Source organism: Papio anubis, chromosome 1 (assembly GCF_008728515.1).
Source record: "Papio anubis isolate 15944 chromosome 1, Panubis1.0, whole genome shotgun sequence".
Lineage (NCBI taxonomy): Eukaryota > Metazoa > Chordata > Mammalia > Primates > Cercopithecidae > Papio > Papio anubis.
This window is the reverse complement of record NC_044976.1, coordinates 13,327,243-13,339,842: the sequence shown is the minus strand read 5'-3', so window position 1 is coordinate 13,339,842 and position 12,600 is coordinate 13,327,243. Positions and strand designations below refer to the sequence as shown.

The following is a 12,600-nucleotide window of genomic DNA, read 5'->3' as shown; positions in this document are numbered from 1 at the left end:
TGAAAGGCAGACAGACCATCTAGTGACACATCCAGTAGCCCCTAGGCATAGAAGGGCCAAGCAGCCCTTGGTAGCTGGGCAGGGAACAGGCCAGGGTACAGGGAGAAGGGGAAGGGAGAGGGGAGAGGGAGGCAAGGAGGGAAAATAGAAGTGGAAAAAGCCTTCTAGAGCTGCCTTGCCCAGTGGCTGCTTTCAGACTATAGGTCCATCAGCATCGCCTTGCGGGGCTTGTTAAGATCCAGACTGGGCCCACCCCCAGTTTCTGACTCTGTAGGTCTGGAGTGGACGGAGAATTTGCTTTTCTTTTTTTCTCTTCTTTTCTTCTTCTTCTTTTTTTTTTTTTTTTTTTTTGCTCTGCCGCCCAGGCTGGAGTGCAGTGGCGCGATCTCAGCTCACTGCAAGCTCCGCCTCCTGGGTTCACGCCATTCTTCTCCCTCAGTCTCCCGGGTAACTGGGACTACAGGCACCCGCCGCCACGTCCGGCTAATTTTTTATATTTTTAGTAGAGACGGGGTTTCACCACGTTAGCCAGGATGGTCTCCATCTCCTGACCTCATGATCCACCTGCCTCGGTCTCCCGAAGTGTTGGGATTACAGGCGTGAGCCACCGCGCCCGGCTGAGAATTTGCATTTCTAATATGTTCTCAGGTGCTGCTGATGTTGCTGGTCCTGGCGGCACACCTTGAGAATCAACGGCCCAGCTCAAGCGGTTCTGGGGGATGGGGCTGGGGGTTGGGGGCAAAGACACAAAGGACACGGTAGGGCTCCTGATGCTAGGAAGACCCACAGAGGTAAAGATGGCAGGTGCTGGAGCCTCAGTCCTCAAAATGCAGAGTGAGCTGGCATCATCTGGGATTAGGGGTGGGGTCTGTTTAAAATGCAGATTCTTGGGCACATTCCTTTTTTTTTTTTTTTTTTTTTTTTTGCGGAACAGGGTATCTCTCTGTTGCCCAGGCTGGAGTACCGTGGCGCCATCTCGGCACACTGCAGCCTTGATCTCCCAGGTTCAAGCAATCCTCCCACCTTAGCCTCCAGAGTAGCTGGGATGACAGGTGCACGCCACCATGCCTGGCTAATTTTTGGTATTTTTAGTAGAGACGGGGTTTCACCATGTTGGTCAGGCTGGTCTCGAACTCCTGACCTCGAGTGATCTGCCTGCCTCAGCCTCCCAAAGTGCTGGGAATACAGGCGTGAGCCACTGTGCCCAGTCCTCAGGTATTTTTGATTGTCCAGGTCAAGTATGGCAACCAGGAGACAACACTGGAAAATAAGCTCCTGAGCGACTGAGGATGGTGGTGCAGGGACCATGCAGAGACGCACGGCAGCCCTAAGGGGGCACGGTATAAAAACACACATCTCAGGCTTCCCAAACTGCGATGGGGCTCGGAAACATTCATTAGCTTCATACCCTGACTCAGGCCCAGCTCCAACTTGGGGGCCGCTAGCCACACGTGGCCTTTTACAATTAAGTAAAATGTATATCTCAGTTATTCAGTCGTACTAGCTACAGTTAAGCCCAGGGGCTACCATCCTGGGCAATGCAGACACAGACCACTTCCAGCGTTGCAGAAAGTTCTATCGGACAGCAGTGGCCTAGAGGGATCACAGTGTATCAGCTTCATTTCCCCATCTAAAAAATGGAGCTCCTCACAGGTCATTTGAGGGTGCCAAAGAGAAGAAAGACACCACCCAGGATAGACATTTCTACCTCACACCTAAAGAACCACTATACTGGGCCGGGCGTGGTGGCTCACGTCTGTAATCCCGGCACTTTGGGAGGCCGAGGCGGGCGGATCACCTGAGGTCGGGAGTTGGAGACCCATCTCTACTAAAAATATAAAATTAGCTGGGCGTGGTGGCGCATGCCTATAATCCCAGCTACTCGGGAGGCTGAGGCAGGAGAATTTCTTGAACCTGGGAGGTGGAAGTTGCAGAGAGCCAAGATCGCACCACTGCACTCCAGCCTTGTCAACACGAGCGAAACTCCGTCTCAAAAAAGAACCACTGTATCCTGGTGGGAGGGAGAAGGCAGCCCAGGCTGGCAGGGGAGGCATCCGTGACTGCTCCAGAACCCAAGGGGTAGCCTCTGTCCCTGAGAGTGAACACCAGGGACGCAGGTTTGCCCCTTGGTCAGCTGCTGGTGCACCCAGGAGGTCTCGAAGGAGCACAGGAAGGCTGAGGGCTGGCACTGTGGAAATGCAAGCCCAGCAACTCCTCCCTGGCCTGGGAGGTTTAAGGGAATGCTGCAGAGGCCTCTGGTGCTGGAACAAGGGTTACCCCAGATCAGCGGTGACCCTCAGCCTGGGTCAGATGTTTGAAGCTGTCAGACAGCAGGGAACACTCATGTTGTGAAATGAAGGTGGCTGCAGGGCCCAGACCTGGCTGGCCCAACCTCCCCACCCTTCTCTGAAAGGAGAGATGGAGGAGGCGACTGGAGGCCAGGATGGAAAATTGAGTATTTAGATGGATGCTGACCAGCATCAGCCCCCAAATGACCACTTTCTGGTACCCTGATGGGGCACACCGAGTTCCTGCCTGATGCCTCCAGTGCTGGGGAACCCATTGCCTGCCAGGGCAGCCCATCCTGTTGCTGAACAGAAAATCTCTCTCACACTGAAGGGAAGGTTGTCTCCCTACACCATAGCGTCTAAGCAGCAGGTGTCCTTCTATTCAAAACCCCAGGGCAAGGAGTGGTCCTGGGGCTTAGCAGTCATAAATATGCTATGAAAAAGGAGGGCCGGGCGCGGTGGCTCACACCTGTAATCCCAGCACTTTGGGAGGCCAAGGCAGGTGGATCACAAGGTCAGGAGTTTAAGACCAGTCTGGCCAAGATAGTGAAACCCTGTCTCTACTAAAAATACAAAAATTAGCCAGGTGTGGTGGCGAGCACCTGTCACCCCAGCTATTCGGGAGGCTGAGGCAGAGAATTGCTTGAACCCGGGAGGCGGAGGTTGCAGTGAGCTGAGACGCACCACTGCACTCCAGCCTGGTGACAGAGCGAGACTCCATCTCAAAGGTAAAAAAAAAGAAAGAAAGAAAACAAAACTGACAAAAACCCCAATCATTTCCCTTTCTAAAAGGCTACATCCCACACAAACAGACAAAAGTGATGCTGCTGGGTGTGGTGACACGTGCCTGTAATCCTAGCTACTTGGGAGGCGGAGGCAGGAGGATGGCTTGAAACCAGGAGTTCAAGGCTGTAGTGTGCAATGACAATGCCTGTGAACAGCCTCTGCACACCAGCCTGGGCAACACAGTGAGACCCTGTCTCTAAAATAAGAATCAAAATGTACATCACAATGCCAGAGATGTAACAAGGTGCTGGTTTTAATAATCGGGAAAAGATACCCGGATTTATGTCTTCCCCAAACCTTCCCAGTGCACCTGAGAGGTAGCCCTGTTTAAAGGGTTAAGGGAAGTGTGAGACACTTTGGGGATAAAGTACTTAAGACACGGTACTTCCAGATGTGGCTCCAGGACCATCAGCAGTGGGGCAGGGATGGACTGTATGTTAAAACTGCAGAACCTGGCCAGGCATGGTGGCTTACACCTGTAATCCCAGCACCTTGGGAGGCCGAGGCAGGCAGATCACCTGAGGTCAGGAGTTCGAGACCAGCCTGGCTAACATGGTGAAACCCTGTCTCTACTAAAAATGCAAAAAATTACCCAGGTGCGGTGGCACGTGCGTGTAATCTCAGCTACTCGGGAGGCTGAGGCAGGAGAATCACTTGAACCCAGGAGACAGAGGTTGCAATGAGCTGAGATTTTGCCATTGGACTACAGCTTGGGCAACAAGGGCGAAACTCTGTCTCATAAATAAATAAATAAATAAATAAATAAATAAATAGCGCAGAACCCTGCAACTACTGTGTGATCCTACTTAGATGAGGTACCTGGAATAGGCCAACATACACAGACAGAAACTGGAATGGTGGTTGGCAGGGGCTGGGGGAGAGGGATGGAGAGTTAGGGTTTAATGGGCATGGTTTCTGTTTGGAGTGATGAAAAATTTTTGGAAATGGATTGTGGTGATGGTCCTCTAACACTGTGAATGTGCTTAATGCCACTAAATTGAATATCTAACAAATAGTTAAAATGGTAAATTTTATGTTACATACATTTTACCATAATACAAAAAATGCAATAAAAAAAAAAAGTGCGGGGTTCTGAACTCCACCCTGGAGTCAGTTTCTGGGGTGGGACTCTGCATTTGAGCCCACTGATGTCAGGGCTCAGCTCCTTGTGGGTGGAAAACACACATCTCGTCAGTGGAAAAACACACATCTCAGGCTTCCCAAGCTGACGGGCCTTGGAAACACTCATTAGCCTTGTGCCCTGACTCAGGGCCAGCTCTAGCCACATGTGGCCTTTTACAAGTAAGTAAAATTTAAATCTCAGTTCTTCAGTCGTCCTAGCTGCATTTAAGCCCAGAGGCTACCATGCCGGGGAGGGCCACACACAGAGTCTCCTCGCAACCTCCCAGGCCCCTTGGCTTCCCTCCCCAAAGAGTAGAGAGTAAACAGAACCCCCCCCCCACTGGCTCTCCACTGTCTGGCTGACATAGGTAGAGATGCCAGAGGAAGCAATGACAAGACCCAGCCGATGTTCGACCACCTGAACAGCATCACGCCTGATGATGAAAGGGACCCGGGGCGGGGGATGGGGTGGGAAGGGTGGGGGCCATGCTGGGGAGCATGGATGAACAGGACCCACGTGTGGCCCAGAGGTGAATCACAGGATAATAAGGGTTTGGTGTCCTTTGTCTCCTTAGCACCCTGCCCAGCGCCTTGGCTCCTCTGCGGGGCTCAAGGAGCCAGGAATTCAGGATGAATGGGAAACACGGAGTGCTGGTGGGCAGCCTGGAGCCGGGAGGAGGGTGTCTGAACAGCCGCCACCAAAGCCTCCATGTGCTGTCTCACTGCAGGGCAGTCTTGTGAGTTCACAAGACTGAGAAAGGCATGTGCCTCTTTCTAGTAGATTCTGGGAACACATGCGCTTGGACAGGGGTTGGCACAAAAAGGAAAAAAAGCAAGATTTAACTTAGATGGCCATCTACCTGACTGTGTACTTCGGGCCACTGGTGGGAGTGAAAAGGTGCTGGTGTGCTCTGATCATGAATTGTCCCTGTGCTGCAGCCTGGGCAACACAGCGTAAACCAGAGTATGTGCCCTCCTGGGTTTCTTACTCTAAAATTAACCCAATCCCAGGAAAGCAAAGGGCAGAGGTTCTCAATGTCTGATCTGCGGAATGCCAAAATTACGCAGGGTACTTGATACAAATCCGGATTCCTGGCAGGGGAGGGGAGCCTGAGAATCTATACCTTAGCAAGCACCCCAGACCACTGCAATCCCCGAAGTCTGAAACCCGCCTTGAATGGGTTGGATAAGGTTGGGAAGACGGCAAAGGGTGAAAACTTCCAGTGCTACCAAGACGTTCCCATGACTTTTCTTTCTTTTCTTTTTTTTTAAGACAGAGTCTTGCTCTGTTGCCCAGGCTGGAGTGATCTCAGCTCACTATAACCTCTGCCTCTTCTCCTAGATTCAATTAATTTTCCTGTATCAGTATTCCGAGTAGCTGGGACTACAGGCATGTGCCACCATGCCCGGCTCATTTTTGTATTTATTTTTTAGTAGAGATGGGGTTTCACCACGTTGCCCAGGCTGGTCTTGAACTCCTGACCTCAAGTGCTCCGCCTGCTTCGGCCTCCCAAAGCGCTGGGATTACAGGTGTGAGGCACCGAGCTCATGCCTTTTCTAAGGTTTCATATCTGACCCTGGAAGCCTCCCTGTGTGACATCCTGGAGTATGGTCCCTTCCTAGCCTTGGGCCTCAGTTTCCTCACCTAGTAGAGGGAGCGGGTTGACCCCATCCCTGCAGAGGTTTCCCTCTCAGGGCTCTGTGTTCTAGGTTTCCAAACGGTTGTGGCAGGGGGACCTCCTGTCAGGAGCCAGCTTGCCTCTGGCTTCTGGCTAGGGTGAAGGGGTAGGGGCAGAGTCTCCTGTTGACAGAGACCGAGGACCACTCTGGGCCCCAGAGGCCCCCCCTCCCAACTGGCTCTGGCTGATTGGAACCCAGTGAGCCGAAGGTGCTAGGGAGAAAAATCCCATGACTCTCAGCAGCTCAGCCTCTGCTCTGTGGCTTGGTAGCCTGGGGAATTGTCAGCTGACAAGGAAACCGCAGGAGAAAGGGTCCTGGGAGGGCAGCATGGCAGCCTGGAACAGCTACTTTCCACAACCAGTATAACCTCTCCAGACCTCAGTGGTCTCACCTGTAAGATGGGGAGAACAGCAGCTGGCTGACAGGAATGGGGGGATCAACAGGAATACATGGAACAAGGTGCCTGGTTCTTGCTCGGCCCTTCCACACTAATGGGAGCCAACTGAATGAAAATCCACATTCTTCCCTGCCTGGGCACACAGAACTTCAAAGTTAGGAACATGCTGCTGAGGCTGCGCTGTGAGGGGAGGGAATAAGGCATCCAGGAAATAGCAGCTGTTGTTTTTACTTCTCTCCAATTCCCCAGGAGAGCTTTTCTGAAACTTCTGTACAATTAAAAGGTAGTGAACACAGTCAATGCCTGTGATAAAGTTACAGCCCGAACTAGTTGGGAGCCTGAGCCAGCCTCCAAATCCAAGAAGCAACAAAAGACGAGGCCACTGGCAGCTGCGGATTAGCCACCAGGTGCCAGGTGGAGGGCGTTTCCCAAAACAGTCCCCAGTGTCCAGCACGTAGACTGAGGACAGGCCCCACTCGGAGCCCACCAGCTCCCTGCTCCTTAGGCCAGACTTAGCGTCACCCAGTTCAGGCCTGGGACAGCAGGCAGCACTCGCGTACCTGTTACACTCTTCTGGCTCTGAATTTCCTCCAAATTGGGTGCCACTGCAGCACGTGATGGGCTAATGCCATTTGATGAGGGCCCCAGGGAATTGCCACAATTGATATCCTCTAACTGACCTCTCCTGAAGGCATCCAAAAAGCAGACGAGAGAAAGCCTGGAGTCCCCACCTTCATAGAGGCCGCCCCACAGGAGACAGAGGTTGTCCTCGTGGACAGGAGGCAAGCCTGACCTTCCCTCTCCCTTGAAAGGCACTCATGTGACACCCGCAACGTACGACACACTCACGGAGAGTAAACCCATTAAAACAACTCGCCCGCACACTATAACCATGCCTGTGTCTCTGGAGTGTTTACAGCCCTTAGTGACTCACAACAAACACGGGATCCCCAGGGCGATGGCTTCGGCCGGCTTTAATGACATGTTGGGTGTGCTTATCTGCTGGGACTAAAATCTGTCTACGCGCAAATGTGCTGACGTTCCACTCTTGTCAGCTTGCCGTGTTACGGATGAGGGAGGCTAACTCCAGAGCCAGGGGTGCTATTTTCCTCCTGAGATGATTAACAAATGAACAAACTCTTCCTCCAGAATGGCTGGAGGGTCCTGGCAAATTGTCCAGTTCACTCAACTGGAATATTACAAAGAACATAAACGATGCTTCGTGCCCATTATGGAGATTTCGTGATGACTCAGAAGGCCAAATAAGCAGCTAGCCACCCTTTGGAATCACCTGTTTGAGTAAATCCCAATATTTCAAACTTCAAAAAATAAAAAAAAAAAGTATTATATATATTTTAAACACATATACATCAAGTCCTTTGGCATGTGGAGGAACAGGAATTCCCGCTGCTTCCATATGGCATGGACCCAGCATCAGGCTCCACGGGGGGAAAGGATGTTCATCACACAGATTCCTGTCCAATTGCCAACAACTCTGAGGTGGGTAATACGATTTCCATTTTACAGAAGGGTAAACTGAGGCTCGGGACATTAAATAACTTGCTTAGGGGCATATAGCTAGCAAGGAGCAGAGCTGACAAATTCAAATCAGTGTGTGTTTGAGTCCAAAACCGGTGCCCTGTACCCACTATGGTGTGCCGCCAGCCTTGGCAGAAGGATAAAGTTCTGTCCATCTCACTGGACCACAACACAGGGCGGAGGGCGGAGGGTGCCGGGCCGCAGGTTGAGACTCCTCGGGGAAGTGGATCTCAGCAGTGGCTTTCACCCCGATTGTCCAGAAGAACCAAGCCCTCCATTGCCTCCATCCTGCCCTCGCCCTGCTAGCAGAAGTATGCTCACATGAAACCCACCAATGGGTTCTAGTGGGCAGCTTCCTAAAAGCATTCTTAATTCCAAGCAGTGGAGATTGCATCTCATCCAGTCCCAGCAGAAGTCCTTTTCAGAACGGCTCACAGAGAGCTGACCTCCCACTGAAATTGCTAACAGCAGAAAGATAAGCAAATGCTTGAGTTGCTTAAAACAAGGAATGTCAAGGAGAGGACAGACTTTTTTTTTTAATGATAAAAATTTAAAGGAAAAACAGACCAGAAACAATGTGGGTCTACTTTCTTAAGAGCAACATGAAGTCTTTCCATACTGCTGAGGTCTACAGTCTGGGATAAATTCCTGGTTGGGACACCCACTGGCTGCGTGGCCTTGGGCAGTTACTGAACTGTTCTAAGGACTGGTTTCCCCATCTATGGATGGGGTTGGCAACTGCACTTCCCCACTGGGTTGCTGGGAGGCCTCATGAAGACAAGGCATCCTGTTTAGTTCACGACACAACTAGTCTCCGGCAGGGTACAGTGCTGGGAGCCAGTACACAAAGACAAAGACACACAAGCGCCCCAGTCCCCTCAACCGCGGGTTTCATGTAAAGAGGAGGGGCAAGAAGTGATAAGAACCCAAACGATCATCATAATAAAATAATACAGAATTTTTAAAAAGTAGAGGACATGAAGAGGCAGGATAAGGCCACGTGGCTTTCTGAGCTCCAGGTTAAGAGAAATGCCAAATGGAGCAATAGGGTTAGAGTGCAGATGCTTCAGTTACAGACGTGTAGGGTGCTTCGTCTACAAAGATACTAATTTCTCATCACCTTTAAAAAAATGGCTTAGTTCCTTTAGCTGATCAGCAACACCCTCTTGCCTTAGAAACTCAGCACCTACACACCTCACTTCATCCTGGAACATGCTCCTCTGTCCACCCTACCAAAAAGCTAAGCAGCGTCCGCTCCCATCATTCTAACCCCTCCCCGGCTTTATTTTTCTGCATAGCACTTATACCATCTCTGGACATATCCTGTGCCTATTTGCCTACTGGAAATCTCCTCCCACAGAATGTAAGCTCCATGGAAACCAGGGCTGCAGTCATCTCCTTTGCTGCCATATCCCTGGCAGCTACAACAGTGCCTGGCCCGGAGCAGATGCTCAAGAAATGTGACCGAATGAATGGACAATGAAAGATCGAAGAACCGGATTCCTGTTCCCAGCTTAAGAACCTCCAGGGAGCACATGGCTCACTCTGAGGGGGCTCTGGAACGATCTGCCCCTCAGATGGAGTTATTCCCTTGGTGCCAACAGGGGCACTGAGTTGTGGAGCATCTCAGAGTAAAATACGATCAAGGCAGAAGCAGGTGCGGATTGTGTAAACAGCCAACGTCTGCACCTCCTGCTCCAGTCCCTGGGTCATGCACCCTGGAGGCCAGAGCTGTCACCATCACGGGGCCATCACCTGCTGATCTCAGGACATTCTCCCTGAGCAATTCAAGGTGTTTGGGCCTCCATCCCAGCCAGCCAGCATCCTCTCTATCTTTTCCCTTCCCCACATCTCTGAAAGTGCCAATTCACAGACTCTTCCATACAACAGGGCACCTCTTTCAGCTCCTTAAACTGAGCAGCATGTTCGACTTGGGACCAAGTGCTGAGATTCGAGGAACAGCCACCTCACAGCCTGGCTGAAATGTTTATTTCAGCAACAAGTTCAGCTTGCAGCTTTGAGCCAGAGTTCCCATTGCCCTCCTAGAGGAAAGTCCCTTGTAACAGCCAATGGTTTCAGAAACCATTTCCATGGCAGGCTGTCCTCAATGCCTGGCCATCATGGAAGTCTCAGAAACTCGATTTGGTCTTTAAGAACCAGAGACCAGAAAGGGTGAAGGGTAGTAGGGTAGAGAAAACTCCAAACTTTCTGGTTTAGCTGCTGGTCTGATCTTGTTTCATGGCAGTGATGTCATCTGTAAACTGGGAAAAGAGATTTCCAATGTGCTGTCTTTTAAAACGGACAAACCATAAGGGCTGCAGGAATAACCACCACCCCTAGACCTAGGAAACAGGCATTCCTGGGCTACACAGTGTCATTAGGATATTATTATGAACACACAAATGGAGTCTATATAGACACAAAGTAAACAGCCCTATCTCCACCTAGCCATCTCCTGTACATGTTTACATGAAAACAACTTCCACTGACACAACACTCAGCCTCAGATCACTTAAGTATTTTACAGACAAGACAAAAGTCATCTTGACTTAGTTCATGAAGGTGGAGACGGAGCAGAGAGCGCCACCATCTGATGGGAAACTGAGTCAGTGGGAGCACTGACAGGTCATCTAGCAAGCATGTAATGTCAGAAGGAGCTGAGGACATAACATGCATTAAGCATTTAAGAGGGAAGGTGTTTTACACACACCATCTTTGGAATGACAAATCTTTCGTTGGTACTATTATTTCCACTGAACAGATGGGTAAATTGAGTCTCAAAAAGATGAAGCAACTTGGCCAAACTCTCCCGTTTGCTTCCTCTTCGCATCGATGCTGTTTTTTTTTACATCAACCCGTCTTGGACTCTGCTATGTGTAACTGAGGAGAAGGTGGGAAAAGGCAAACTCCAACACAGGAGAGAAGACTGCCCTGACACCCAGAGGCGGCATTCCATCTCCTGGGGAGGCTACCATAGGCAAAAACAGGAATAGGGGGCCTTGCGTTTGGCTTTTTTCTTACAGGAAAGAGATGATTATTAGGGAAATAAGCCCGTGTGCTCCCCAGCTAGAGAGCTTGCTGCCTGGGAGAGGTACTACGGTGCTAAGACTTTGGATTTCCACGGACAAAACTGAGAATTCCAACACCATGATTTAGGACTCTGGGAACTTGGGCAAGTCACTTAACCTCCGGTCTTTTCTGTTCTTATCTGCATGTAGATAACACAGCCTCACTCCCAGGGTTGTGATAAGATTTTAAGGATATGTTGCATGTGAATTACTGTAACACAATAGGTGTTCGATGAATAAGGAATAATTATGTTGTGCCTCCCCCTCCCGTTTTTCCCGGAAAAAGTATTCAGAACTTGGACCTGATGATGGCAGCCCCTTCTCAGAAAAGCCCTTCGTCTTCTAAGGTTTCTTCCTATTCCAGTCAAGAGGACTTAGGGGTTCCTGTCTCCCATCCCCATGCCCTAACCTGGGGGGAAGGGGGAGGGGGAAGGGAGACAGCACAGGCCTGAGTGGGATGGAACGGGCACACCCACTGGGAACACTTTAACAGTAAAACGCTGTTCTCCACTTGGGGCGGATTAGCCAACGACAGGCAATTAGATCACTGCATTTGTGTCTCCACCTCTGCAATTTCTCTTTCTGCATTACTCGGAGTTCAAGTGTATGAGAAACGCAGCAACCTCTCCGCTCCTAGCAAATGCGAGGCATTAATTTCACCTCCGAGGGGCTGCGGTGAAGGGGGTTCCCCTCTGCACTCCGCGGGGGCCGCCAGATGGCTCACAGGTGCGGTCCCAGGGGGCCGAACCAACTTCGTGCAGGGCTGGCCCCTTTCCCACGCTTCCCCCAGCAGACGCGGGGTCCAGCCCAGGGCTGGGTCTCCAGGCGCCGCGGGATCGCCGGGCTCCGGCAAGCGCGGCCCTAGTCCTCCGGTGCAGCCCCGAGCCCCGGTCCCCACGCCGAGGAACTCACTCCGCGTCCCGCGCGCCTCCCGCTGCACCCGCCCAGGGCTCGGGGCTCCGCGCGCTGCGAGAACTTTGCCGCCAGCGGCTTCCCGATCCCGGATCCGAGCGCCCTCGCGCGCCCGGCCCCGGCGGCTCCCGGGCCTGCGTCCGCGCCGCCCGCCCCGCCCCGCGCGCACCTACCGGGCTGGCTGCAGTCGCCATCCGCTCGGACCCGGGGAGCCCCGGCGCGGGGCCGATCGCCGGGCCCCGCCGCGTCCACGCACTGCTCGCAGGCTGCGAGTCCCGGGGGCCGCGCGGGCCCGGCCCCCGCCCCGCAGGAAGGCGCCGGCTCGCCCTGCGCCGCGAGCTGGCGGACGCGCTCCCACGAGCCCGAGTCGGCCGCTCGCATGCCGGGTGCCCGGGGGGCGCTGCCCGCGGCGGCGCGAGGGGCTCCGACGGCGCGCGCCGGGCTCACAGTCCCTGGGGTCGCCGCCGCATCGGGGCGCAGCCGAGCGCCGCCCCCGCCTCCCGCCCGGCCGCCTGCGCTCGCCGGACCAGGGCTCTCCGGCCGGCCGGACGCCGGGCGGTCAGCGGCTGCCGCACGCGAGGAATTCGGCCGCGGAGCCTCTCACGTGGGAACGACTCCCAGTCCCGCGGCTCCTCCTCCCGCTCCTTCCGGGCTGGCGACGGCCGAGGCTCGCCCCGCCCCCGCCCCGCCCCCGCCCCGCCCCCGCCCCTCCGCGGCGCCCAGACTGGCCCCAGTGCCCGGGGAGCGCCGCCGCGTCGCCCCATTGTGCGCCTGGCCCCCGCCACTCGGTGCATCCCCGACGCGGTCA

General features: G+C 53.2%; 1 protein-coding gene across 5 annotated transcripts in view; it reads right to left on the bottom strand.

Annotated features, from left to right (window-relative positions):
- KAZN (kazrin, periplakin interacting protein) overlaps positions 1 to 12,600 on the bottom strand; it is a 1,237,957-nt gene that overhangs the window by 179,867 nt on the left and 1,045,490 nt on the right. Inside the window, exon 1 of one of the 5 annotated variants that reach the window (XM_009198556.2) lies at positions 11,966 to 12,404. The exons of 2 other annotated variants lie outside the window; for them this stretch is intronic. In XM_009198556.2, coding sequence (XP_009196820.1) covers positions 11,966 to 12,173 — 208 coding nt within the window. In that variant the 5' untranslated portion in view covers positions 12,174 to 12,404. Of the gene's footprint in view, positions 1 to 6,833; positions 6,850 to 11,965; positions 12,405 to 12,600 lie in introns of those variants that run through there. 2 more of the 5 variants (XM_009198506.3, XM_031669678.1) reach the window with 2 other exon arrangements.